At 37.1% G+C, this 26,978-nt stretch overlaps 1 protein-coding gene across 13 annotated transcripts in view; it reads right to left on the reverse strand.

Moving 5' to 3' along the window:
- FRYL (FRY like transcription coactivator) overlaps nucleotides 1-26,978 on the reverse strand; it is a 252,038-nt gene that overhangs the window by 77,257 nt on the left and 147,803 nt on the right. For 7 of the 13 annotated variants that reach the window (XM_073891643.1, XM_073891641.1, XM_073891642.1 and 4 more), the window contains 15 exons: nucleotides 25,130-25,174; nucleotides 22,053-22,156; nucleotides 20,338-20,446; nucleotides 18,639-18,725; nucleotides 15,871-16,042; nucleotides 15,088-15,220; nucleotides 12,810-12,917; nucleotides 9,598-9,835; nucleotides 8,329-8,514; nucleotides 7,700-7,786; nucleotides 7,481-7,514; nucleotides 6,339-6,606; nucleotides 3,366-3,561; nucleotides 2,231-2,355; nucleotides 555-612 (listed from right to left, as the gene is read on the reverse strand). In XM_073891643.1, the coding sequence (XP_073747744.1) occupies nucleotides 555-612; nucleotides 2,231-2,355; nucleotides 3,366-3,561; nucleotides 6,339-6,606; nucleotides 7,481-7,514; nucleotides 7,700-7,786; nucleotides 8,329-8,514; nucleotides 9,598-9,835; nucleotides 12,810-12,917; nucleotides 15,088-15,220; nucleotides 15,871-16,042; nucleotides 18,639-18,725; nucleotides 20,338-20,446; nucleotides 22,053-22,156; nucleotides 25,130-25,174 (1,950 nt within the window). Of the gene's footprint in view, nucleotides 1-554; nucleotides 613-2,230; nucleotides 2,356-3,365; nucleotides 3,562-6,338; nucleotides 6,608-7,480; nucleotides 7,515-7,699; nucleotides 7,787-8,328; nucleotides 8,515-9,597; nucleotides 9,836-12,809; nucleotides 12,918-15,087; nucleotides 15,221-15,870; nucleotides 16,043-16,418; nucleotides 16,676-18,638; nucleotides 18,726-20,337; nucleotides 20,447-22,052; nucleotides 22,157-25,129; nucleotides 25,175-26,978 lie in introns of those variants that run through there. The other 6 variants (XM_025887791.2, XM_025887790.2, XM_073891635.1 and 3 more) reach the window with 5 other exon arrangements.

Below are 26,978 nucleotides of genomic sequence, written 5' to 3' on the forward strand. Positions count from 1 at the left end.
TTTGTTTAGTAGTCTATGCAGACTGAGTAGTTGCAACAGAGACAGTAGGGCCTGCCAAGGTGAAAATATTTACTATCTGGCCATTTACAGAAAAGCTTTGCTGACCCCGATCTAGACCCTGACTGTCCCCACTTTACAGCAATTTAGTATGTTTTATAGAATGAATTTCTGCATTAGATCTTCTGTGAGGGCGTAAGGAAGAATTTTATATATTAAAATGTTGAGGAGCACCACGTCTGGGTGGCTCAGTCAGTTAAGTGTCCGACTCTTGATTTCAGTTCAGGTCATGATCTCAGGGTCATGAGATCAAGCCCTACATTGGGCTCCATGCTGGATGTGAAGCCTATTTAAGACTCTCTCTCTCCCTCTGCCCCTCCCCACCCCTGCGTGCTCTCTCTCTCAAAAAAAAAAAAAAAAAAAAAAAAAAGGCTGAAAACTGCATCAGACCATCTTTTACATATTTACTTCTCAATTTCTAACTTTTGGTATAATGTACAGAAGACAGTAAGTATCTGCCAAATAAATATTTAATGACAGAAAACTACACGGCTTACCTCTGGCCTTCTTTCGAGTGCTTCTTTAATTATGGGATGCAATTCCTCTATTAGTTCCCTAGAAGAAAAATTATACACATTTTTAAATTAATGGCTGAACAGATATAATCTGATGTGCAAATAGGTAAATACTAATATAATGATGTGAAATGACAAGTGTTAACCCTAACTCTACTGCTTTAAACACAACCTTGTTTTAAGTTATAGAAGAACCGTGCACACTACAGAACACTGGGAAAGCAGAAAAAAATGGTACAGGCCACCTATTCTAATTTGCAGAGGTAAATACCGTCAAGATTGGTGTTCCATTGTTTTGCAGCCCATGTGTGTTTTATATAGTTGAAACCCTATCAGGTATGAGAAGGTATCCTCTCTTCCTTTAACACTAGCATAATGATATCCACATGCCCTTAATTAGTTCATAATATTCTATAACAGGGTGGGATACCATAATTTTTCTAAACATTTTCATTTATTACTGGTTCATTAAATTTCATCCAATTTTTTTTTTAAAGATGTTACTTTTAAGTAACCTCTACACCTAACGTGGGGCTCAAGCTCACCGTCTCAAGATCAAGAGTCGCATGCTCCACCGACTAAGCCGGCCAGGTGCTCCAATTTTATCTAATTTTTGTTATTATAAATACTGCCTCAGTGAACATCTTTGTCTTCATTTCTGATTATCTCCTTAGGATTAATTCTTACAAATGGAATTAATGACTCAAAGGGCATGAACTTCATGAAAATGATAATCTGATCTTTGCTTATATTCTGATTTTAAATTGAAAATGTGCTCATTGTAGATGATTGGGAAAATAAAAAAGGATAATAAGAAAATAAAATGCATCCACGATTTCATCATCTATAAAACTACTGCAGACATTTAAAGTATTTGCCTCCGGATTGTTTCTTTTTTGGATTGTTTCTATTTATGAGAACTTGTTTTTTAAGAAGCTGAGATCATTTTTGTAACCCATTTTTTGCTATTAGCATAATAATGTATTTACTTGTCATAAAATAATCCAAAACCTCATTTATGATGAATGCCATCCCACAAATATAGCCCTATTACAATTTGCTAACCTAGTCTCTGTTGTATGTGTTATCTCAGAGATAAAACATCAAACATCACCTTAGATCAACAGAGGACAATCTCAAAAGAATAAATACAAGGCCCAGCAGGCAACAACAAAGCAGAATCTCAGGCAAAAATGAAGGATTTGCTTTGTTAATACCAAAAACATCAAGGATGATATAAAATATGTACATAAATATTTCTTTTAAAAATAATCTAATTCTCTCAAATAAGAAGGGGAAAACTATAGTTTTAAGCAACAGACCAAACCTATAAAATAATCACATCATCGTCTAAATAGGTAGGAAAATATTAAAAATTTACATGGCATTTTATCATTTTTATAACATTTATACACAGTATATATGAGATTTTCATAGTAATTCTGTGAAGAACATTGGGGAAATCTTATTTGCTCAATCAAAATGAAGAAATAAAGGGTCTAATAAATTAAATGACTCGTTAAATGTCACATGGCTCGTCAACTGGTAAATGTCGTGACTGATACGAACTGTCCTAATTATAAAAACTCTACCACACCTCCTCTCAAGTAGTACATTTACTATTTTAGTGCATAGAGAAAACATATGAAGATAGTTACCTAAAAGCTCCTGGGTTGGTCCTGCCAAGACCCAGAACAAGGGATTCCGTGATTTCCATGCTCTCAGAGCGCATCATTGGAACCACGTGCTTAAACAAGGATGAAGGGGATGGGATGCCGATTATCTGGAAAAAACAGATATATTTATAGCAGCCATTAATGACAGTACATTCAACTAAGTAACTTGGCACTTCGTCAGTATTTCATCAAGGGCAACGAGTAGATGAAATGTTACTGTGAATGGGACTTCAAAATTCACCTGTGGTGTACAGAATCTAACAACATTAAACATTTGTCCAATGGTTCACCGCAAGTTCGTTAAAAGAATTTGGGTTCTGTGAGTCTCTTAATTTCTTACAGATACTTACCATTACATAATAGGCTGACTTCCTCTGTAGGAGGATATTCTGATATTCTATGTGTTCTGATCCATAAAAATAATTAAACAAAATTATTTCTAAGTCATTGCTGTTTAAGACACCCAGATCTTACTCAGTTTTCTAAATTTTCTTCAACCACCTCATAACTATTAAGAACTGTTCTTATCAAGTATCATTACATAATTTAGGGAAATTCTACAAAGGTATTTAATTATTTAAATGAGTTTTTTAGGATCCTGAGGAGTGTGAGAACTATAGGAAATCAAATAAGGAAAAATGGGGATGAAAATTCCTTTAAAAAATATTATGATGAGGGGCGCCTGGGTGGCTCAGCCGTGAAGCGTCTGCCTTCGGCTCAGGTCATGATGCCAGGGTCCTGGGATCGAGTCCCGCATCGGGCTCCCTGCTCGGCTGGAAGCCTGCTTCTCCCTCTCCCACTCCCCCTGCTTGTGTTCCCTCTCTGGCTGTCTCTGTCAAATAAATAAATAAAATCTTTAAAAAAAATATGATGAATTTAATGAGCATGACCCTCTTTCCATCGAAGAAAAAGTGTGTGTGTGTGTGTGTGTGTGTGTGTTTGTGTGTATAATTGATTCCAACGAGGAATCCATACTAATAGGACTCCTTGAACTATTTTCATCATTAGTACAAGTAATAAACTTTTCAACCCAACTACTTTATTGTCCTGGAAAGGAAATATGAAAACACTGCTTCATGGTGCCCTTCAGACTCCGCGGCAGCCGGGGAAATCTTACTTTGGAATCAATGCCGTAGCCACTATCAGGGGTGGATGCCAGCGTCTCAGGAGGGGAGCACCTCACAGACCCTGTCGACGCAGAAGAGGACGTGGCGGCCGCTGCACTACAGCACAGGAGTAGATAGTTTCTCCACAGGCCCACGTAGGAGTCACTGCTTGCAGTAGTATTTACTTTCTTAGCGTTGATGGGGCTACTGGGGAAACAGAAGAGGAGAAACAGGTAGATACAAATAATACAACGTGTTTTGTAGGTGTTTTTTTTGTTTTGTTTTGTTTTTTTTAACTAAAGCTAAATTCTATCAATTTAGGAAAGATGGTTAACATGAAGTTTTATTACTACCACTGAATCTTTGTGGAATGGTGTAAGATATAAATGACTATTTGAAAATTAAAACACATTATAGCATCATTTTAATCTGCTATTTTTGTGACCGAAGTTAGTACTTTATCAGGCCACATTTTATAACTTATTATACATGCTCAGTGTAAAAAAAAAACAAAAACGGAAAACAAAATGAAAATCACCTTTAACCCCACGTCAATATAAGCACTGATACTCTTTTATACATCTTCAATTCAAATACATACATGTATATAAATACATGAACATATCGCCTTTAACTTATAAAAACTGAACAATACTGTTTCTATTCACATGTATTTAATGTGTTTTTAAGCATCTTCCATTAAATATTTTTTAAAAACCAAAAAAAAATTAAATAAAAATAAACAGCTTCCATTAAATGAATATACTTCTGTGACATCATTTTTGATGACTGTATGCTATGTTATTATAAAGATTATCAGGATTTATTGTCCAAGCCTTCAGGTTTTTTTGTCCAAATTTTCATTATTGGACATTTTAGCTAAGAGTAATTTTTCCCTATAATACACAACACTATACATTTGAATATATGCTTAACTGAATAAAGGTTTAATTATTTTCTTGGGTAAATTCTTGAAAATGGAACTGCAGCATCAAAACATCAATGTTTAAAAAAACATTTTTAAGGCTTCTGTCAAATTTCTGTCTTAAAACATTAGACCAATAAAATATGTTGGAATAATTCTATAAATCTTTCCAAACACCAAAATTCTGGTGGGGTTAAGGACTGACAGCAAAACAAAACAGAAAAATACTAATACATATAGTCCTAGGCTTCAATACATTTATATATTAAGATAAGCAAAGCAAACATAGCACTTCATTAATTCATCAACAGTGTTTTATTATTTTAGAAAATACTGTGACAGCAGTAAAACAAAACCAAACCGACCCTGTAAACAATCACTGTCATCACGTGTACCAGGGAAGATATACAGTACAGAAATAAATAAGACAATGTCAGATGGTGCCAAGTGCAATGAAGAACAACAGAAGAGATAGAAAATGGTAGTAGGAGAGGCCTTCTAATTTGAAATACGGCAATTAGGGGAAACTAAGATAAGGTCATAAATGTTATTTATGCAAGGTGGCAAGTGTCAATTTTCACTAAAAAAAATACCATCTAATACACAATTCCTAAGATCTACACAGATATACAGTAAGTGTGCATACACATACAGAAGTACCAAAAATATCTGTATTCAAATCCAAAAGAGGGGATGATTACTCTGGGTTGGAGATGTAAGAGAAGGCTTTAAAAATAAGGTGGAATTGGGCGCCTGGGTGGCTCAGATGGTTAAGCATCTGCCTTCGGCTCAGGTCATGATCCCGGGGTCCTGGGATTGAGTCCCGCATCGAGCTCCCTGCTCCTTGGGAGCCTGCTTCTCCCTCTGCTTCTCTCTCTCTCTCTCTCTCTCTCTCTCCCTCTCTCATGAATAAATAAATAAAATCTTTAAAAAAAATAAATAAATAAAATAAAAATAAGGTGGAATTTAAGATACATCAGATATCCACATATAGAAGATACAGAAGACAAAAGGCATTCTAGGTTCATGGGAACAAAAACTCATAGAATAGAAACCGTAGACCCATGCAGTGAACTCTGAGAAGTTCTTTTGGTTCCAACATAAGAATACATAGGCAGCCATGACAGAAAGTAGGGAAAAACATATAGACTAGAGCCAAGTTTGGACAGCCTTTCATGTGAGCCTAAGGTGTTAGGTCTGTCTGGGTGTTGGGTTTATATGGGCAACTTATATGATGAGGGTACTCATTCCATGTGATCTGATGAATGGCATACTAGATCAAGTGAAATCAGGAACTCAAATTCAGGTTCAAAAATTCTCTTTTATATTTAAGAGCAAGAAGAAATTGGGACGCCTGGGTGGCTCAGTCGGTTAAGCATCTGCCTTCGGCTCAGGTCATGATCCAGGGTCCTGGGATCGAGTCCCACATCGGGCTCCTTGCTCAGTGAGGAGCCTGCTTCTCCCTCTCCCTCTACTGCTCTCCCTGCTTGTGCTCTCTCTCTCTGACAACTAAATAAAAATCTTTAAAAAAAAAAAAAAAAAGAGAGCAAGAAGAAATTAATTGCAGCTTATGATGACCTTCTTTATCACATCATCAGTTACTCCAAATTTTTACCATTATCCTCCAAATGAAAACCCAATGTTATTATCACTAATCCCTATCAGCAGATGGCCTTCCTTATAGTGTCATCAGGAAAAGACAGGTCACTGAGCTTACTATCTCTTCACGTCACACCCTTCATCTATAAGCTTACCTACATCCACACCCATACTCCTCTTCAGATGCTTTCCTTCAATACGGACGGATTCATCAGACACGTACCACGTACCAAGCACTGTGCTATTAAGTAAACTAACAATCTGGTAAGACTGACATGAAAAGGATGAAGGCATTATAGGACTACATCCTTTACATCCTTCATCTCCCTCCTTAATACATCAATACATTACGGCATGTTATTTATTTGTGGCATTTCCAACTTGTATGACTTTTCAAATACATACTTATAAACACTGACAGTCTACACATTTTAAAATTTACACTAGGAAAATAACTTACTTTATATCAACCTGTGGGGACAACAACTGAAGTCTTGTGTATGCAAACATCCAAGCATAGCTCACAGCTGTACAGCAGTGTTTGGGAAGGTTTTCCTGCTTTAAAAAACTGGAGAGACTTATAATCCACGGGTCTTGGCCTTGGGTCACGTGTGCAAATATCCATATGTGTGATGGACTAATCACATCAAACTGGTGGCTGATAGGAGAAGAGTTCCATTCCGCCAATGTCTGTAAATCTATCGAGCTAGGGCAATACAGCAAAGTAGTCTATGTAGAGAAAAAAACAGATTATCACACATTTGAGTAACTTTCACCAAGTTTTGCCATACGAATTGCATTAAACTATATGTGGCCTATTGGTAGTTTCTAGAACAGAGGTTCTAAAACAGAGGTTCTAATGAGGCCCAGATGGGTTTGAGGGAGTAGTGAATTCCTGAAATTGCACATAACATTTTTTTGTGTATGTGTGTACATGTGTTTTTCTGGAGAGAGATTCCATAGCTTTCATCAGTCTCACAAGGATCTATAAACCAAAAAGGTGAAGAACCACGACTTATGTAATTCATATAGGAACTGGCAACTTTCATGGGCGTACTAAAGCTGCTGGGAACTGAAAAATGGACCATTAACTTTATGCTGATGTGCCCTAAATATGCATAAGTAGAACAGACATGAAAATGGACTCCGCCAGAGGTACATATTCTTAAATATTTGTTCAACGATATTCTAAGCTCTTATACTGAGGAGATAAAGATTTACCTTCAGAGCAAATTATGTGTCATTTGAACAACAACAACAAAAACAAATGGAGTCTTAAACTGAACAAAGGCTCAATTCACTCTATCAAGTCAACAGATACTTACAAAACACCTGCCATGAGGCAGGCAGGGCTTTAGGCACTAGAAGAGAGTCATTCACTATTCTTTTTGTTGGCATAAATCATAGTTAATATTCTAAAACAGAATTCTTTAAATTGTACAGATTTATAATCATCACTTAGGTTTATAAAATTTTTTATCATCTCCCTCAGTTATACATTAAATTGTAGAGTTGTAAGAGCCAACTGTCACACAGAGAGCACAGAAACCTTGTTCATGTATTCCACATGGGAAGAAAAAATTTCAAGAAGTTTGATAGTTATGTTTACGTCCATCTTGGAATCCTGATGTATGACCTTTCAAAAAAAATCAAACCATTCTTAGTTGTGTGTGCTGACAAAGTGTTTTTCTTCATCTTATTGAGTCAAATTACTTATGACTTGGGCATAAAACACTTTCCAATGCATTAAATTTATAAAGGAAATTCATATATGTCTGTCTAAAGTTCCAAGACTGGAGAGCATGAAATCATTCCAGTTACCTGATCGGCCCCAGTGAGATGTATGAAGCTCTCAAGAATGGATGGGCTCAGCCTGTCCATCACGTCGATGGCTAATTCATCATCACCCTATAAAAAAGTGTCATATGTCTAAAAATATTTAGGAATATTAAGAAAAGTAGCCAAATCTAAGAAAACATAACAAAATTCACATTAGTACCATTTGTTACAAATGGAATTGAGGGCAGGTGGGTTAGTTTAGACCCTGTCAAAAAGACTTTGTCTCCCCACTGCGTGTCGGGACCGAGGACTGCGTGCGGAGAGCCCCTCGTCCCGGGGAAACAGGGCGCAGCTGGAAAGGGGGTCGCCCCCTCGCCCGTCACGCAACGCACGTTCATGGGGAACCTGGTGCTAAACCACTCGTAGACGACCTGCTTCTGGGTCGGGGTTTCCTACGTAGCAGAGCAGCTCCCTCGCTGCGATCTACTGAAAGCCCTCGACACAAGGGTTTGTACAAAAATTTATTAAAAAAAAAACACAAAAAACTTTGTTCCTTTGTTACAAAGGTAAGTTATATCTGCAGAGTAGCAACGGAAATGGAGTAAGAATGAACAACAGGAGAGTTTTTCTGTACTTTCACTGGATAATTAAATGATATACCTAAATCTTACCTTAGGTATTTCCAAAAGTGCAAACAGAGCCCGTATTTCTCTAAGGACACTGACGGCTAATCTCCTAGTGGCAGGTCGACTGCTACAGAGAATGACGAGTGCAAACCCTTCCACCACATGGACTACATTGGAATACGGGCTCCTTTCCAGAGCAGGGGGATGAGACGCTCCATCAGCCACACCATGCTTGAAAAATAGATAGAAGTTAAAAAAGAAAATAATATGTGTAGACATTCCAGTACAACCATTAATAAAGAGGAAAGCAAATTATATCAATTACAGCTTCAGGTCTGCCTGGGCTCAAGCAATTTAAATAATATTTAATTTATAAAAATTTAACAGTATACACAGAAGAAAAAAGCATTTAATTGGCAGTCTAAATATGAATTCTGTACTGAACTTCTACCATTCTCTGGCTGCTTTGTAATCTTGGAGCTGACACTGTTAGTCACTCTTGGTCTAACGTTTCTCTGTGGAAAATGAGGGGATTGAATTGGACCATTTGAACTCAAAGTGTAGACCAGCAGCATGGCATCACCCAGGAGCTTGTAGGAAATAGAGATTCTTGGGCCCCTAGTGATTTCTTAACCCCCCCCTTTTTTTAAAGATTTTATTTATATATTTGAGAGAGAGAGGCAGAGGGGCAAGCAGACTCGCCACTGAGCAGGGAGCCCGACGCAGGGCTCGATCCTAGGAGCCCAAGATCATGACCTGAGCCTAAGACACTCAACTGACTAGGCCACCCAGGTGCTCAGGCCCATAGTGATTTCTATGCTCACTAAAGGTTGAGAAACTGGACTGATTTAGATGATTCAGCTCTAGAATTCCAAGGTTCTAGGACAATCCATTATAGAAATCAATAATTTGAGCACCTTTCATGTTAAAGAAACATACAGATTGTATATGTGAAGCAAGGACTAGTGCCATGGTAAAATAATCAAATAACTCAAATGGAATACTACCAAAAATTATTATTCTATCAGCTTTAAATGTATTGGAAATAGCCTAAACGTAAGCAAGCATTGCCTCTAGTCTCTGGGTTCATTCTAAACCTAATTGTTGCCTAAGGAAGAAGGTTGGAAAGGTTGGATACATACTGTATTTAATATCTGAACTGCAGGAAGGTTCAGTTTAAGGGATTACGAATACTTCCGAAGTACACAAAACTACACAAATGTTCAGTTTTCAAGAAATCAACATATATTAACACCACTGCTGGTCATTTACCACTGACCACACGCAAAGGGACCATTCAAAAGAATCTGGTACCTGGGAGTCTTGGTTTTTGTTATGCACTTGGGTTGCTTGTTTCCACTGGTTTATTAATTGTACCAACATCTTTACAGCATTATCAAGAAGCGTGGGATGGACATCAGTCACTTCACGAACAATGAAATAAACAAATCCTGAAAGCACATCTTCCCGCCAATCTGGAAAATCAAGCATTAGTGCCTGGAGGGTATTGAAAGCCAGAGCACGCAGTTCTTCATCCATATGAATTGTGAGCCTACCAAGAACAAAATTCCATTAGCAAACCTCAAAACCTTCCAAGTAGTTTTATCATCTAAAACTTAAAACTAGGAACTTAAAAAATATGTCCTCTTCACTGATTCCTAAGAAGTCTGAAGATAGGAACCAATGTTCACCTTTTGTATATATTCACCCCTATGTTATTCTATATCCATTTGTTTAAATTCACAAATAAATCTATTAATAGTAGTTGGTACTTTTACTATAATTCAGATAATAAGTTTGACCATAATTAAAATGCTGTACTTTCAAAAATACAGACTGACATATCAGAAGTACATTTAAAAAATTCTTAAATCCTTAAAACGCTATATGTTATCTTGTAATCAGTCAAAAATTATATCCAATCATACAATATCTTAGCACTATCGCACACTTGTTTAGTCCTTTATTATCAATGGAAAGAACATGATTTATCTGGCATTTTTTTCATGCTGCTGAGGTTACAGTTAAATATAAGATGGCTGACTGTAAACAAGAAAATTGAATAAACCAAGATGAAAGCAATTTAACAGAAATAATCCTGAAGCGTCAGAGTAAATTTTGGAGTAACATCATAAATAGGGTGAACCTAGAAAAAAAATCGGAAAAAAAAGTGTTGATCTAACACAGAAGTCCCTAAAGAGACTTCGAGGAGAGGCTACATAAAGTTACCTTCTAAAGATATCAAAACAATAGGAGGACATGAAAGTAATATTAACTAAAGGATTTTACCAGAACATAAAGCAGAAAATGATAAATAAGAAAACCATAAAAGATGGTTGCAGTAGTGAAGCTATCATCATATAATACTCTATGGGCAAGAGTTTCTGACTTGGGGCTGAAGAGGATTTCTTTAGTGACTGACCATCAGGACACATGCATCAGAGTTAGGAAGAGCCTGAGTGAATAAGCTAAGTAGCTAATATTACGAATATGCCACAATGACATGCTTAGGAAGCTGGGAGGGTGGAATTATCCTGACAGCAGAGGAAAGCTTGTGTGCTTTAGGTGGAAGGTGATATCACCGTCTTCACCCTGCTGAACTCAGTTCTGGTCTTCACTAAGCCAACCTTCCACTGACAGTGAGACCAGAGAGAACATTTATTACAGCTCGACAGACTTGGAAGTAAGCCACGAACCAGCAGCAGCAGAAATATCATACGGGGCCAGATTCAGGCTCTCTAGCCCAGTGTTCTGTCTCTGATAGTGGCCCCAAGGGAGGTACTGTGGAAAAACAGTGACTATCTCCATGATGCTGACTTTAAAGATGATTTCAACATCCCTTAAATCCCCAAAAGTATACATGTCCATCTTGCCCCTATCTGTGTAACTCAAGATATACCCTCAGGAGTTAACCCGCACTGTGTAGAGAACAACAAGGTAGCCACGCTAATTTAAGGCAGTGGAATTAACTTTTCTTAGACTTAGCATACAGATTTACAAATGCATCTTTGTTTACTTGCTTTAATTAAAAAATAAAAAACCCAAGATTTAGAGATCATAAGTCCAAATGATAAGAATGAGGGACAAAATAGAACAGACCCTAGAATCTTCCTTGCTGCTGAAGTAAATGAGAAAATGAATCGCATAGGGGAAAGAAGCAAAGCAAGTCACAAAGCTGTCATTCACTGATCAGATGTTTGCTCCCTTCACTAGGCTCCCCAATCCCTGCCCCTTATGGATGCAGGTTCTTTTTGGTGGGGGATATGGGATCGCCATCCACAAAGGTGCAGAAGAGTTAACTTAAGGGGAGGAGTAAGAGTACAACTGAGTAAGAGCTGTTTACTGTTTTTCCAAGGAATACCATTACAAATCATTAAACCTCTTTCCCTTCCCTAACACTGACATGAACTTTGTAACTCTTCAATCCAATTCACAGCAAAAATTAAGAAAGTGGAAAGGGATGAACTGATCTCATGGTGCAAAGTTTCAAAGTAATGCCTTTTCTGCCCTCAGAATCCTGAATGGAGAAGACAAATGCCATTCTGTATCTTGATGGCAACCTGCAACGATTGAGGCTAGGGTAGGGACAGGTGTGTGAAATCCTAGGTGTTTTCGAGGAGGAGGTAAAGGGTTGCTGAAGTCTACTAGCTGTTCGCGGCGAATTTAACTTAATTCTTAGCGATAAGTGCCTGGCAACCAGTAAACATCTTTCAATACAGTCAAGTACCCCTGCCATGATACTTGGTCTTTCATTTACGGCAGAGGCCAGCGAACTACAGCTCCAGGGCCAAACTGCAGGGGGCGCCATGGGAACACGGCCACGCCCCCTCCTTTACAGGCTGTCCTCCGCTGCTTTTGCGTGGCACTGGAGACCATGTGACCTACACATCCTAAGATATCTCCCATTGGGGCCTTCACAGAAAAATGTTTGCTGACCCCTTATCTACGGAATCCCTAAGTCCATCAACAAAAAAGCAGCTTTCAACAAGCCTTCCCCTCCGCTTAGAATTAGTTTTGGGAGCAAGTATTTAAATTTGGTTGGCATGGTATTTCTTATTTTATAAAGCTGTGACAAGCCCGACAGAGGAAAGAGAAGCAAAAACTTGAACCCAACAGGTTCTGCGACAGGAGAAATTAGTGACAATGAGATCTGGTCACCACCCTGGGTGTTACAGGAATGACTGCAAGAGTTAACCCAACAGCTCACTGCCCAGGGGTAACCCACACATCTGCTAAGGAATAATGCCTTGTCTAAATTCTAAGAAATATACTAGATGGAAAGCTAGAAAATAGAAAAATAGGATTTGTAGAGGTATCCAAAAGAACTTTAAAAAGTTAAAAATGAGTGGGTAGAAGGTGTTCAGCAAAACGTAAAAGACAAAATGGAAGTTTAGAAAGTTTATCAAGTAAAAGGAGTGAACATGTCTTTATTACTGTGTTCATGAGAACAGTAACAGGGTGTATTCAAAATTTAAAGGGACTAAAAGAGGTAAAAAGTAACACAGCAAAGAGTAATTCTCATTTACCTTGCTAACAGTTCAATGAGGTCAGTTCTGCTCATGCCATCAGGAATCAACCTTGGAATAGCAGCAATACAAGTCCTAAACAAATCAATTTTGGGTTTTCTTTCCCCCCTGAAAAATATATAACAGGATTTAATAAGTTTATTAAATGTGCTAGATAATGAAAGTTGGAAAAATAATTATAGAAAATAGGAGTCTCCTTCCCCTAAAAAAGTTTAATGTATTTAATATAAAAAGAATTCATACAAATCCAGTAAATAGTCATATCAGTATAAGTCGACAAAAGAATAAAGAGATAATTCAGGAAAGAAAACACCTCTAGGAAGCAAAAAAGATTTTCAGTAATTGGAAAGCCACAGGAACTATTATGTTTAAATAATAATATTTAATTATTTAGAATACATTTTAAATTAAAAATTAAATATAATTTAATCAGTACCTAACCTTTAATAAAGAATATTTAATTATTAAATCACAATAAATAATATTGCTATTATTAACCAAACATTGGTTATTTTAAGAACCTACAAAATCAACCAAAAAAAGTTTTTCATTTAATATACATTAACAAGGGTCTTAAAAAACAGACACTCTCATATTCCACTGTTAGTACTATTTTCTTTTTATTTTCCTTCAGGATATACACAAATACACACAAATATATGTATTTAAATTTCTACATAATTGCCAATTTTGAAAATCTTGGTTCCTTCAGAGGCTCGATTCAATTTATTTCTACTATATTTTCTTCTAGTTATTCAATGATTTTTAAAAAATTTAAATATCTTCTTAATGCACTGGTTTTTGTTTTTATTTTGGTCTATATTTCAAGATGAGGATTTTAGTTTATTTTATCCAAATTGTTCTTGAGGTGGCCTAAAAAATTCTCAGGTAGAAAAGAATTTGGATGTTTTAAGCATTTTGGGTCAGTATTCGTTATAGTGGCAAAAGCCTTGCTACTTACTTTTAAAGATTTTATATAGTCAGTCTTCTCTTTAAACGGTTCCAATATGCATGAATTCAGGTATAACAATTCAGTTAAATAATACCAGTTTCCCTGCTAGCTCTACAGCCCGCAAATCACTATGTAAATAACAGATTACACATCATAATCCCTGACTAATCATGTCACTTTTTCTTTCTTTTTTTTTTTAAAGTTTTATTTATTTAAGTAATCTCTACATCCAACATGGGACTCGAACTCACGACCCCGAGAACAAGAGTCGCATGCTCTTCACGCCTTCATACAGACAGCAAAGCGGGTAACTGTGTTGCTTCCTGGTCCCCAGTGATAAACACAGGTGACATTTTACAAACAGGGATCATCAGAAGAGGAAACTGGCCAACAAAGACACAAGTGCAGCAGTTAGAGGAAAAGCAGTATTGCTGGAGGTGAAATTCGAATCAAACATGAGTGGTGTTGCAGAGGGAATAGCCGGCAGGGAGTGTTGATGCTGCTGTGTTTGCAGACCCCACTTACAGCCAGGCGAAGCTGGTGAGGACAAACTCTGTCACACTGCAAGGAAGGTGGCTGTGACAAAGAGGACAGAGACTTTCCAGAGAAAGGTAGGCAGAGGGAAAAAAATGTCAACACTGGAGAAGTTCTCAAAGACGTTAGCATATGCTATTATACAATAATTCTATATTAATTAAATTGAGAGATCAAATATCCAGTTTGGTGTTCGAAAACCTACAATGCAGATATTAATAGTTTAAAAAATGTCCTCCCTTATTACAGGATATGTAGATACTTACTAGCAAATAAAACAAGTTATTGCCATACAATACATCCTCTGGAGGAGAAAGTACCTAACAATAAGAAAAAAGATGCTGGGATGACAAGCAGTGACAAACCTGGGGCGGGGGGCAGAGGTACTGTTTCAAAAAAACTACTCACATTATTCCTCTCTGTACCTCTTGTTACTGGGAGATTTTTAGGTTTTCTTTTTTGCTGGGGTTCTGGAAATAAGAGTATGTGTTTGACTTATTAAAACAACCATATCCACACGTGTCAAGGATAACCAGGATTTATCTGTCGGTCACGGAACAAGGATAGGGCCTTGTCACTGGCAACTACACTGAGATCCAGGAGGACTTTTGCTTTCTATACTCATTTGATAGCACTTTAAAGAATACAACTGAGCACGTGGAAGGAATCACTGTATTAAAAACTGCAGCAGATGGCAATATGGGACAACTCCAGAGGAAAAAGGAAGGAAGCAAGAATGAACCTCTTAACGAAAACTGAAATAGCAATGAAGAGAAATAGTTTACTACATACGTAATCATGTCTTCGGGCTCCTTATTGGACATCTGCACACTAGTCATACACATCGGTCTCCCAACTTCTTTGTCCAAATGTCTGAGAATGCTATCTAATGCTTTACGCACTTGAGGATAGTACACTGACATTCCTAGGGGAAAAAAACCTCACAGTTATAAAATGTCAGAAATTAGATAAAGAATAGCCGTACCTTCCATAAAAAATAAAAGCCTATCTTTAAAGGACATCAGCTATTGTTGTCACCAAGGAAGGAATTTCAACTGTGATATACTCTTCTCCCTCATGATCAACTTCAGTATACTGGCGAGAATGTGTACAACTCATGCACAGAACTAAAATTACTTTGAAGGAAGTACAAAATGCAGTGAATATATCATGTAAGAAAACAAAGACTGAATTGGAAGACTCTTAATATGAAAACGTATAGGTATTATCAAAACTGTATTCACTTTTTCTATCATTCTGTACTGGAATAACCATATTAGACCAATATTTTCATTTTAGATTTGATCACAAACTTTTTTTTTTTAAGATTTTATTTATTTGTCAGAGAGAGGGAGCGAGAGAGAGAGGGAGAGCACAAGCAGAGGGAGGAGCAGGCTTCCCGCTGAGCAGGGAGCCCGATGTGGGGCTTGATCCCAGGACCCTAGGACCATGACCTGAGCTGAAGGCAGACGCTTAGCCGACTGAGCCACCCAGGCGTTCCGATCACAAATTTTTTCAAAAGAATATTAAATATTTGTATCACAAAGCAGTTTGTTTGGCCCAGTTAACACTAACCTATGACTTTTGCTTCTTCATCTGTCAAGGTTTTGTTGAGAAAAATTTTCTTGACACGAAGAGTGTTTCCTGAGGGAAGAATAACCCCTGTTGTGGGCATCGGCGGCTCCCCATCCTTCTGCTGCAAGCTGTCTGCTATTACAAGGAAGACTCTGAGGCCTATGTTCATTCTCTTCAGGAAAAAAAAAGTTTCAGAATGAAATCAAAGTGTCAGAAAACATCCTTTTTTCATGTTGAAAACATCTCGTCAATTAACCCCGGGGAGGATGGGAGGCGGGAGGGCATGAGGAAAACTAACTTTTCTTGTCCAATGTCCTTTAAATAGTCCAGGCATTACAGTTTAATACCAAATTCCCGAATGCCGCCCCTTCACTTCTGAGGCCAACTGGCTCTCCTATTCTCTAGAAAGCTTATTTCAAACCACTTTTCTCCTTCCTCAGCAATCCTACCCTCCTACCATCCCCTCCCCTCTCTAAGCAGATGATAGGTCTCCTACTTCACAGAAGGAAAATCCATCAACTGTCCTCAGTCTCTCACAAGGTTAATACCTCTTCTCCCTCTCCTTCGTTCCGATGACAGACAGTCAAGGGGGCGCTGGGCTTCCTCGGTGTTAGGATCCCATCTGCTCTTGCTTTCCCGACAATGGTACACCACCATTTAGCCCTTCTCTCCCTTGCATCTTCAACACTTCCCTTTCAACTGGATAGTCTGTTTACTTCCATTAACTACGCTCAGTTATCTTAATGGAGCAAGTCCTCCCCATAATACTTCCCTGAAGCAACTCTCCCTCATTAGTGACTTTTCAAGCAGCACAGGACACGGTCAACTCTTCCCTGTTTTCTGGAACACTCCCTTCCTCTGACTCATCTGTGCCACGGCTGGCTGAGTCATCTCTGCTGACACTTCAGCTTTGGCCTCCTTTCGCCGCAGTCAATGTGAGACTGCTTCAAGACGAGGTACTAGACTGCCTTCTCCTATCTTTAGGTTTTCTCTCCCAGAGTGACCTCACGTATCTACATGGCTTCCGTTACCACCCACACCACATCCCCCGCCAATGTGAAGCCTCACTTCTCTGAACTCAGACCCTCAGACCCACTTGACATCTTTACTTGGATGTCAAAAAGATGCCTCAGGTTCAACTCGTTCAAGCCAAGTGCACTTTCCCCTCAACCACAATCCCTTCTCAAGGTTTCTTTCCAGGGTCAACAATCTCCTCTCCGGCTGCACCACCATGGTTCTCAGCCCAAGCCACCACTGTCTCTGCCCTATGGGAGTGGTCTCTAAAGTGGCCATGTGCATCCCAATGGGTGTGCAGGATAGCTCACTGGAATATAAGAAATAAATAAAATTTATTCATATGTATTTTTAATCTGTTTAAATAAGATTAAAGTTTAAAGCTTTACTCATCTTTATTTATATATATTGTATTTATATGTATTTTTATTTATTTGTATTTTATATGTATTTTTAAATCTATTTAAATAAGATTAAAGTTTTAAACTTTACTCATCTTTATATACGACATAGCACCAGTGTCCTCCCTTAGTCTAAACATCACATGGTCCCGTCACATAGTCATAGAAAACATCATGAAGGAAGTGGAAAAGCACCATAATATACTGGGGTTCACAGAAGTACCCCCACTTATTCATTCTTCCAGTGTATTGCAATTTGCATGTATTTGATTAAATGGATAATTTTTTCTGGCTTTAACTAAACTTGCTGTCACAAGCTGGAAAAGATTCTGAAAATAGGGATTAAAGATAATCCTAAAAGAGTAAGCCTATGGAACGAGACAACAAAACAGAACTCACAGTTTCTACTCCTCCTACAAGAGCTTCAGTGGGGAAAAAACTTATATTCAGAAATAAAATTGTTCAATGGAGAGAATATTTTTGAAAACGGATGTTCAAGAAAATCTCTTTCATTATGTGATTTCCGAGGTTGGAAACCATATTAAATATGTCATCTATAAAAACACTCATTTCTCCTCACTTTCTAAGCCTGGAAATAACTTTAATGTATCTTAAAAATCCTACAAATGAAAAGCTTCAATAACTTTCCAACTCCTTTGTTAACTACATAAATATATATTTTAGGATTTGATTATGAGAAGGACCAGCACAGTAATTTTAAAGAAATAAGAGATAGTAACCTTTTTATATTCTCCAATGTCATTTGATTCTAGTAAGCAATTAGTTTGTAAAATACTTTTGAACAATCTGAAAATGTAATGTCTAAAGAGTGAGTTAGAGTTTACTAAGTGAATAACAAGGCCACAGAAGTAGGAAATGTTTATTATTTAATTCTTTTGCCTATTTTTTTTTTGTAATCGTAAACTCCACCTGGGGAAAAGGAATTTTGCCTGTTTTGTCTCTAATACCTAAAACAGTGCCTGACACATTTTTGGTGCTCAAGAAATGCTAAATAAATGATATTTAAAAATCTGATACTAATATTGATAAAAGAAACCTGAGCTCATATCACAACCTACAGAAGTCAGCTGAGCTGACTCATCTGGAAAACTTCCTCTCTTGATTACTTTTCACCATGCTATTAAACTACTGAGTCGGCAATCAGAAAGGTGAAATAACTGGCCTCAGATCACACTGGTAATTAAAAGTAAAGCTTCTAACTAGTGATTTGAGTCTAAGCGTTCTGATTCCAGAAACTGCTCTAAAAAAAATAAAATAAAAAGATTATATAGGACAGTGTATTACCGTATTTTATATATATGTATATATATATATATATATATTTTTTTTTACCTCTGGATTAATGGTGAAAGTTTTAGTAGATTTTCCAACACTGAGAAGATCAAATATTATTTCTTTCATTGCAAAATCCAAACGTTCCTAGAAAAAAATAACAATCAAGGAATCCTTATAACTTTCTACTACTATGTGTTGGGTATCATGTGCAGAATTATACATATAATGGCAACAACACAGGTCTGTGCCCATTAAGAACTTCAAAAATCTAGATGGACAAAAGAAATATACCTATGAAGAAAGGTTAAAAAATATGACTATAAATATGTTACTTAATTATCAAATGATTTAATATCCCAATAGGATAAACGTTTTAAACACTCATTTACCAAAATCACACCCCAAAATCTAAGTGAAGGAATTCCCAGAATGATAACAAAAGCAAACAGCCATGCAGCAGGCCTAGAGAGCAGTGAGTTCATCCTGAGACAGGCAGAATAGGTCTCCAGGAAGGAAACCTCCAGAGAAAGAAAAGATTAGTAAGATTAACTGAGGTTTGAGAGGAGTCACACAGTTCTCATTGGTGTGAGGTGATTAATCCAAGGGAGAGATCTGAGGGTAAGAAAAAATAGAGATGTGCACCAAAGGCAAAAGTTTTCTGAACACAAACTCTCAAGCACAATTTGCTTTCATTCACCTTACCGACACATTTATACCCATTGAATCATCATTAGTTCTGTGCTCCAGTAAATAGAAATGTATTAATTTTATTTAAATATTCCTTATTTCTTCACTGTTCAAAATAATTACATTATAGATGATCTAAATCATCAAAATCATCACAGTTTCAGTTCAAAGAGGACACAATGAATATTCTGAAATCAAAGCATTTTCCTTAGTTGATGAGGTACCCCTGGGCTTCATGTCCCCAGAGGGAATGTGGCCAAAACCTGGGATTTGCTCACTCAGCACCTGTTGAACCCCCTTCTAATAAACCTTCCTTTACTGCAGAGACTAGAAAGCTCAAATCTTATTTCCCAGGGTTCCTCAGAACAGTGGGCTTTGGGATGTGATTTCGACTCTGCCAAAGGGTATAGTCATATGTGTCCAAGGGAACTGGCATACATAAGGAAGAGGAGGAAGACAGGAGATGGAAGGAAGCTTCTACTGATGGGGACTGATGGGGAGCACGTCAGCAGCAAGATTCCGAGGCCACTGTGATGACTTCCTCCCTTGGCAGCTCTTTGTTTGTGGCAGAGGGAGCAGTCAGTCATCCTGAGAGCCCAATTCTGCAATTTCCTCTTAGTCATTCAGAGTAGTCCTACTAGTGACTCTATGACCCATCCAGATTCCTTCAAAGACCCCTCTGGGCTCAATTAGCTACAGTGGATTCTAGTATCTGTACCTAAGAAACTAGATGAATGCACAAGAGAACAATTTTCCAAAAATCTTTTGAGATACTCAAGAGGTCAGTGGCTTAAGAGTAGGATTGAGAGAGACCTCCCAGACCCTTCCTAAATTACGTGCTTCTTCTGCCTGTGGGCCTCACTGCCTTCTGCAAGGGTGCAGATCAAGGACTTAAACTGACTTTGTCACCAAAAAAGTACTAGCATGCTTTCATTTTTTCACTATTCAATATTAATAAATGTTTTGTTATCATGCTTTCAGATGTGCAACAAATTTTAAAACACCAAATTACTATAACAGATTATGCATAAGTTGCATGTGTGTGTTTATTAGGAGGTAAAGCACTCACCTGAGCAATGAACTGAATAATCTTCACAAATATATTGAGAGGTGTATCACGAGGAACCACACTACGTGAACCTTTTGGAAAAAGTGCTGACACTATGCTCATAAGACGACTATAGGAAAAAAAAAAAAGACTAAGTCATAAAGAGATAATGACATTAACAGCAAACTTATTTTTTAAGGATTTTATTTATTTATTTGACAGAGAGAGACACAGCAAGAGAGGGAACACAAGCAGGGGGAGTGGGAGAGGGAGAAGCAGGCTTCCCGCGGAGCAGGGAGCCCAATGCGGGGCTCAATCCCAGGACCCTGGGATCATGACCTGAGCCAAAGGCAGATGCTTAACAACTGACCCACTTGGGCGCACCTAACAGCAAACATTCTTTGGCTAAAATTAGCAAGTCAGGAAACGACAGATGTTGGCGAGGATGCAGAGAAAGGGGAACCCTCCTACACTGTTGGTGGGAATGCAAGCTGGCGCAGCCACTCTGGAAAACAGTATGGGGGTTCCTCAAAAAGTTGAAAACAGAGCTACCCTGTGACCCAGCAATTGCACTACTGGGTATTTACCCCAAAGATACAAATGCAGTGATCCAAAGGGGTACGTGCACCCCAATGTTTATAGCAGCAATGTCCACAATAGCCAAACTGTGGCAAGAGCCAAGATGTCCATCAACAGATGAATGGATAAAGAAGATGTGGGGTATAATATATACATATGTGTGTGTATATATATATACGTACACACACACACACACACACACACACACACACACACACACACTGGAATATTATGCAGCCATCAAAAACCCCCCAAAATCTTGCCATTTGCAATGACATGGATGGAACTAGAGGGTATTATGTTAAGCGAAATAAGTCACTCAGAGAAAGACAAGTATCATATGATCTCACTGATATGAGGAATTCTTAATCTCAGGAAATAAACTGAGGGTTGCTGGAGTGGTGGGGGGTGGGAGGGATGGGGTGGCTGGGTGATGGACATTGGGGAGGGTATGTGCTATGGTGAGTGCTGTGAATTGTGTAAGACTGATGAATCACACACCTGTACCTCTGAAACAAATATTATATGTTTTAAAAAAAAGAAGACAGTAGGAAGGGAAAAATGAAGGGGGGGAAATCAGAGGGGGAGACGAACCATGAGAGACTGTGGACTAGACTCCGAGAAACAAACTGAGGGTTTTAGAGGGGTGGGGGGTGGGCGGATGGGTTAGCCCAGTGGTGGGTATTAAGGAGGGCATGTACTGAACGGAGCACTGGGTGTTATACACAAACAATGAATCATGGAACACTACATCAAAAACTAATGATGTACTGTATGGTGACTAACATAATAAAATAAAATTTAAAAAAAAAACATTCTTCCTATTCTTAAGATTCAAGAGAATTCATATTTTTTAAGGTCTCTATAATGTTCATTAAAATTCCATCATTGTGATATATTTTACCAAGATTTTTTTAAAACTACATTTTTTAAAAAGATTTTATTTATTTATTTGACAGAGAGAGAGAGACAGACAGCAAGAGACGGAACACAAGTAGGGGGAGTGGGAGAGGGAGAAGCAGGCTTCCTGCTGAGCAGAGCCCGATGCAGGGCTCAGTCCTGGGACCCAGGGATCATGACCTGAGCCAAAGGCAGATGCTCAACAACTAAGCCACCCAGGCGTCCCTAAAAATACACTTTAATACAAAAGCACTCACCTTTGAGTTACAGTGTTGCTTTCACATTTTATTCTAATTACATAAACCCACAACAATCTATACAAAGATTCCAGTGCAACTCGAGACATTTTAGGATCTTTATTCTGTTTAAAAACAAAAGAGAATAAAAATAAACTTATTAAACTACTTGTAATCATTTCAGATCAATTACAGTCTATTAACAACTAAAAGCCCTTACCCCACTCCTTTCTTTCAATCTAAAGCAGGTTTAAAAAATGTAAATGTAAGTTTGGTATATGGTAAGTACAGAAGGTTGAAAGGTAACCATAAATAAGGAAATCCTGAGCCATCCCTTAGACTCTCAAACAAAACAGTAAAGTATTAGTTTAATATTATATTAACATTTTAAAGAACTCCTAAATTATACACGCATCAACTTTACTTGATAGAAAAATGGTTCACACAATATTGACATCATGATGGAAGGATTACTAATCTTTGGAGCAATTCACTGCAGCCCATATAGTTAAAATTTAGAACACCAAAAGTTTTATAGATTCTTGCATTTATGAAAAAATGAGAAATATTATTGAGTGATTATCCTTACAAGGGAATATAGAATAGAGGGTGGAGAGCGTGGACTCTGAAATCAGGAATGACTAGCCAAAGCCCATCTTTGGGCACTGTTCTATCACCTGGTGCCACAAGCGATTTTGTCATCTCTACAATGGAGATAAAATAGTACCTACCTCAGAGATTAAGGAAGTTATGATGTGGGAAGCACTTGGAACACTGCCTGGCACATGTTAAATGCCCAATACATGTTAGCTGCTATACCTTTACATTTTATTTACAATGAGAAATTATTTAAATTATCATTTAGAATGAGAAAATTATTCCATTTCAATCACAATTTGATCTGTAAACTTTTTCTTCATACTACTTATTATAAAAAGTTATCAAATAACCAAGAGTCATTTAATGAGATTTAATTGTGAATTTTGAAAATGCAGCTAATGGTCACCTTCACCAGGAGCATTTTTGGGGATGGGGGGCACAGGGAGAGGGAGAGAAGACAATCCTAAGCAGGCTCCATGCCCAGTGCAGAGCTGGACACAGGCTTGATCACAGGACCCCCAGATCATGACCCAAGCCAAAATCAAGAGTCAGACGCTTAACTGACTGAGACACCCAGGCGCCCCAGGAGCATTTCTTTATGCATGTTGATTGGTTGTAGGATGCACTGATTGCTATAAATTAGCATTCATTAATTTGGTTTGGGGGCTTTAAGATTTTTATTTATTTCAGAGAAAGAGAGAGAGAGAGGACGAGCAGGGGGGAGGGGCAGAGGGAGAAGCAGGCTCCCCGCTGAGTAGGGAGCCAGATGTGGGACTCAATCCCAGGACCCTGAGATCACGACCTGAGCCGAAGGCAGGCGCTTAGGTGACCGAGCCACCCAGATGCCCCACATTTGGGGGACTTCTTAGTGTTAAACAATTGTTTTATATACAGCAACCAACACAAGGTAGTTTTAAAATACTAAGTAATTTAGCTAGTCTATTTTACGTTTTCTTAAGATACAGAAAAACGGACAACTAGGTATGATTAAAAGCAATGCAAAAAGATGACAACTGAGGATTAAAAAAAAACAGCCACTAGAAAATATAATTTTACACATCTATATGAGGAATTGATATAATTAAGAATGGAATATTGGGGTGCCTGGGTGGCTCAGTCGGTTAAGCAATTTTTTTCTTGATTTTGGCTCAGGTCATAACCTCAAGCCTCAAGCTTGATCCTGAGACCAAGCCCCAAGTAGGGCTCCACGCTGGGTGTGGAGCCTGCTAAGGATTCTCTCTCTCCCTCTCCCTCTGCCCCTCCTGACCTTTTAAAAAAAAAAAAAGAAAAAGAATGGAATATCAAGTATTCTGCTGGTCAGTGTCTCAACATCAATCCCTCCTTCCATTGCTAAATCCATTATGATTCCAAATTTCAAATACACTCCCCAGTAGTTACTAATTTCTTACTAATGTAACTAAAGTAACATATAAAGTATCATGGAATACATTCATGTTACTAGTAACAACCAAGCTTTTTATAGTACTTTCTTTTCTGTTGCATAACTTTCTTTTCTATCATTTAAATCCAAGATATCAAAATATAATATGTACACTCCAAATAGTATTTTCACATTATTAAATTATGTTTTCAAAATAGAACTAATACAAATTAATATATAAGTTATATATTAAAAATATTTAAGTCAAATTCTGCATAAAAATGTTCTTATATGAATGGTTAATAAAGTATTTGGGTTATCTTATGTTAAAAGTTGACATATCTGGAATAAAAAAACTTGACTTTCAAACTTCCTAAGATGGACTACTATGTTTACAAAGCAGAGTTACTCTATACTGAACAAAGCCAAAACCAGACGAAAAATGATAAAGCAATGATCACTTATTCAGTCACTAAAATGCTGCTACACATGTCTGAATAATACAAACAACCTAAATTGATCTGCGCCTTAAACAAAGATATATATAATTCCTTAGTCACAATTTTGGTATAAAATGAATAATCAGATTGTTACATAAATTAAAATCCAATAAAGTTCTGATATGTCCAGTATGTTTGGCAGCAATCATTTTAATGTTTCTTTCCCTTTTTTCTACTGGGAACCAAAACCAAAATATTTTGTTTAGAATCCGAACCCTATGAAAGTTTTAAAAAGCCAAGCATCAAAAATCATATCCACGATCTAAGCTACTACCTCCTTAATTTCATTGGAAAATGTTTTTTAAAGTTCCATTTATAACAATGTAATTAATGTAATGTTAATTAGACAATAAGTTAAACAGACTATTTTAAAACTGAGGATTTGGGTTAAGAATCAACATTCATGATCCCTTCTAGCCCGTAAATTCATCTTCTTGGGGCCACATTAATATTATCCCTGCCGAGTGTCCCTGCTGTTTGCTAGTCTTATAGGAGGAGAAGCAGGTTGGAATAAATACATTAGACATGCGATGCAACAACGGGTAAAGAAAAAAAAAAAAAGCCACACTTAAAGGAGATAAAGCAGTATTTTGTTTTGTACCGTCAACATAACTCACCTGGAGGGTTTCTATTTGTTTTCTGATACTGTTGTTAGATGGCATCTAAATAAAGCAATGTGAGACAGCAAACATAAACATGAGATGCAGCACATGCATGTTAGATGAAAATAAGCACAAAACGAGACAGTTCTTCACCAAGGTCTCTATTTAGAAGAAATTGGAAGTTCCAAGATAGTGGCCAGAAACACTAAGGAAAAATATCCTGTAATTCGGGCATCATGGGATACATCTGTAATACTCGAACTAAGAGAAAATAGTTAAATTTTTTAACTACCTTGAATTTTCCTCTCAAAGCACTGCATTTGAGTCTGAGCAAGTGTAAATTTTTAAAATAAGCATGCACTATAGAAAAAAATCTTCAAATTATTTCTATAGGATATCTACTCTTATTATCCCCCCCACCCCTCTCCAATTATTCTTCAGAAACTTTGCAATCATTTTTCACACAGTGACCTTAACTGATAAAAAGATAGGGAACTAGGAAACTACCAAATTCTGTTTAGGACAAAAATAACATATTTAACATTTTCTGTGAATATAAATGGATGCTTTCTCATGCTAGTTATGGGCCTACAGGACTAAAGCACATTTCTCATGGTTGCCAACTTCAAAAACTAGTATGGTAATTTGTAAAAAAGTGGACAATATTAAAGTGTTTTGAAAATGTATCCTATTTATTCTTATGGCTCTAGAGAATAATGCCTTTTAATATCCCAGAATTATAGACAAGTATTTTCTGAAAATATTCAGTACAGCAAAATTCCTTACAGTCCATTAAAAGGTAACAGGTGGACCTCAAAAAGCAAAAGTTATGGAGCTGAATGGATCTAGAGGCAGATCCTATCTCTATCACTTTTTGGTTCCCTGAACATGGGTTACTTATCTTCTTTCAGCCTCCGTTTAAGAATTAAGAGACACTATGTTTAAAGCATCTAGCATATGGTAAATATTAATAAAAACCACCTTTAAGAAGTCATAAGTCTAACAAATGAAAAACTGTTATAGATTTTTTTTTTTTAAATCAAGAGGTTACTTGAATCTCAAAACAAAATCACCTTAGGCCTTTATCTTGAACCAGTTTTTCCTATATATAAAACAAATAAATTACATCTGTTACAACAGATAACTAGTGTAGGTTTTTTTCCTGCATACCCAATGCCTTACCTCAACTGTAGTGTAGCCACAGTATCTAAAACTTAATAAATAGGAGTCAATTCATAAAATTTCTGCTGAATAGAGCCTTAATGTAAGTTAAAGGTTAATGGCCAAGACAACTAGATTCCAAATATTCATGCTAAGGTGGCTCTTATCTCCTTTAGCCTGGCAGATTGACATTGCCATTAATGAAAATGAACAATATGCCAGAAATATTTAACAGGAGGTAAAGGTTCAAAGAAAACAGCATTTTAAATGAAAGCCTTACGACAAAAAATAAAAGTTAAGGTACTGCGAAAGAATTGCAAATATGTTAGGTGAAAACGTATATATATAAAAAAACTCCAACAAGCAACAGAAAAGTATGAATTGTCATGAAACAAAGCAACCCTTCAGGAAACACTTAATGCATGTCTTAAAAAATTTTATTAAAATTATGGAAAATCATACCACCCAGAAAATGGTCAATTTCCTTTCAGTCCCTGTATCTGTATGAATTTTTCAAAATGAGGACAGAAAACAGTTTAATGCAATTATTTAAATAAAACCTATATTCTGGTTGCATGACATAAAAAGTTTAATAAGCTTGATTTGGTCCTGAGAATTTTCATAAAGAAAGCAAAGAGTATATCAATTCTCGTGCAAGTATGAATAATATTGATGTGTATCTAGGAGAAAAATAACCAAAAAT

Source organism: Callorhinus ursinus, unplaced genomic scaffold, assembly GCF_003265705.2.
Source record: "Callorhinus ursinus isolate GAN/ISIS: 27379988/994484 unplaced genomic scaffold, GSC_fseal_2.0 scaffold4, whole genome shotgun sequence".
NCBI classification, from domain to species: Eukaryota; Metazoa; Chordata; class Mammalia; order Carnivora; family Otariidae; genus Callorhinus; species Callorhinus ursinus.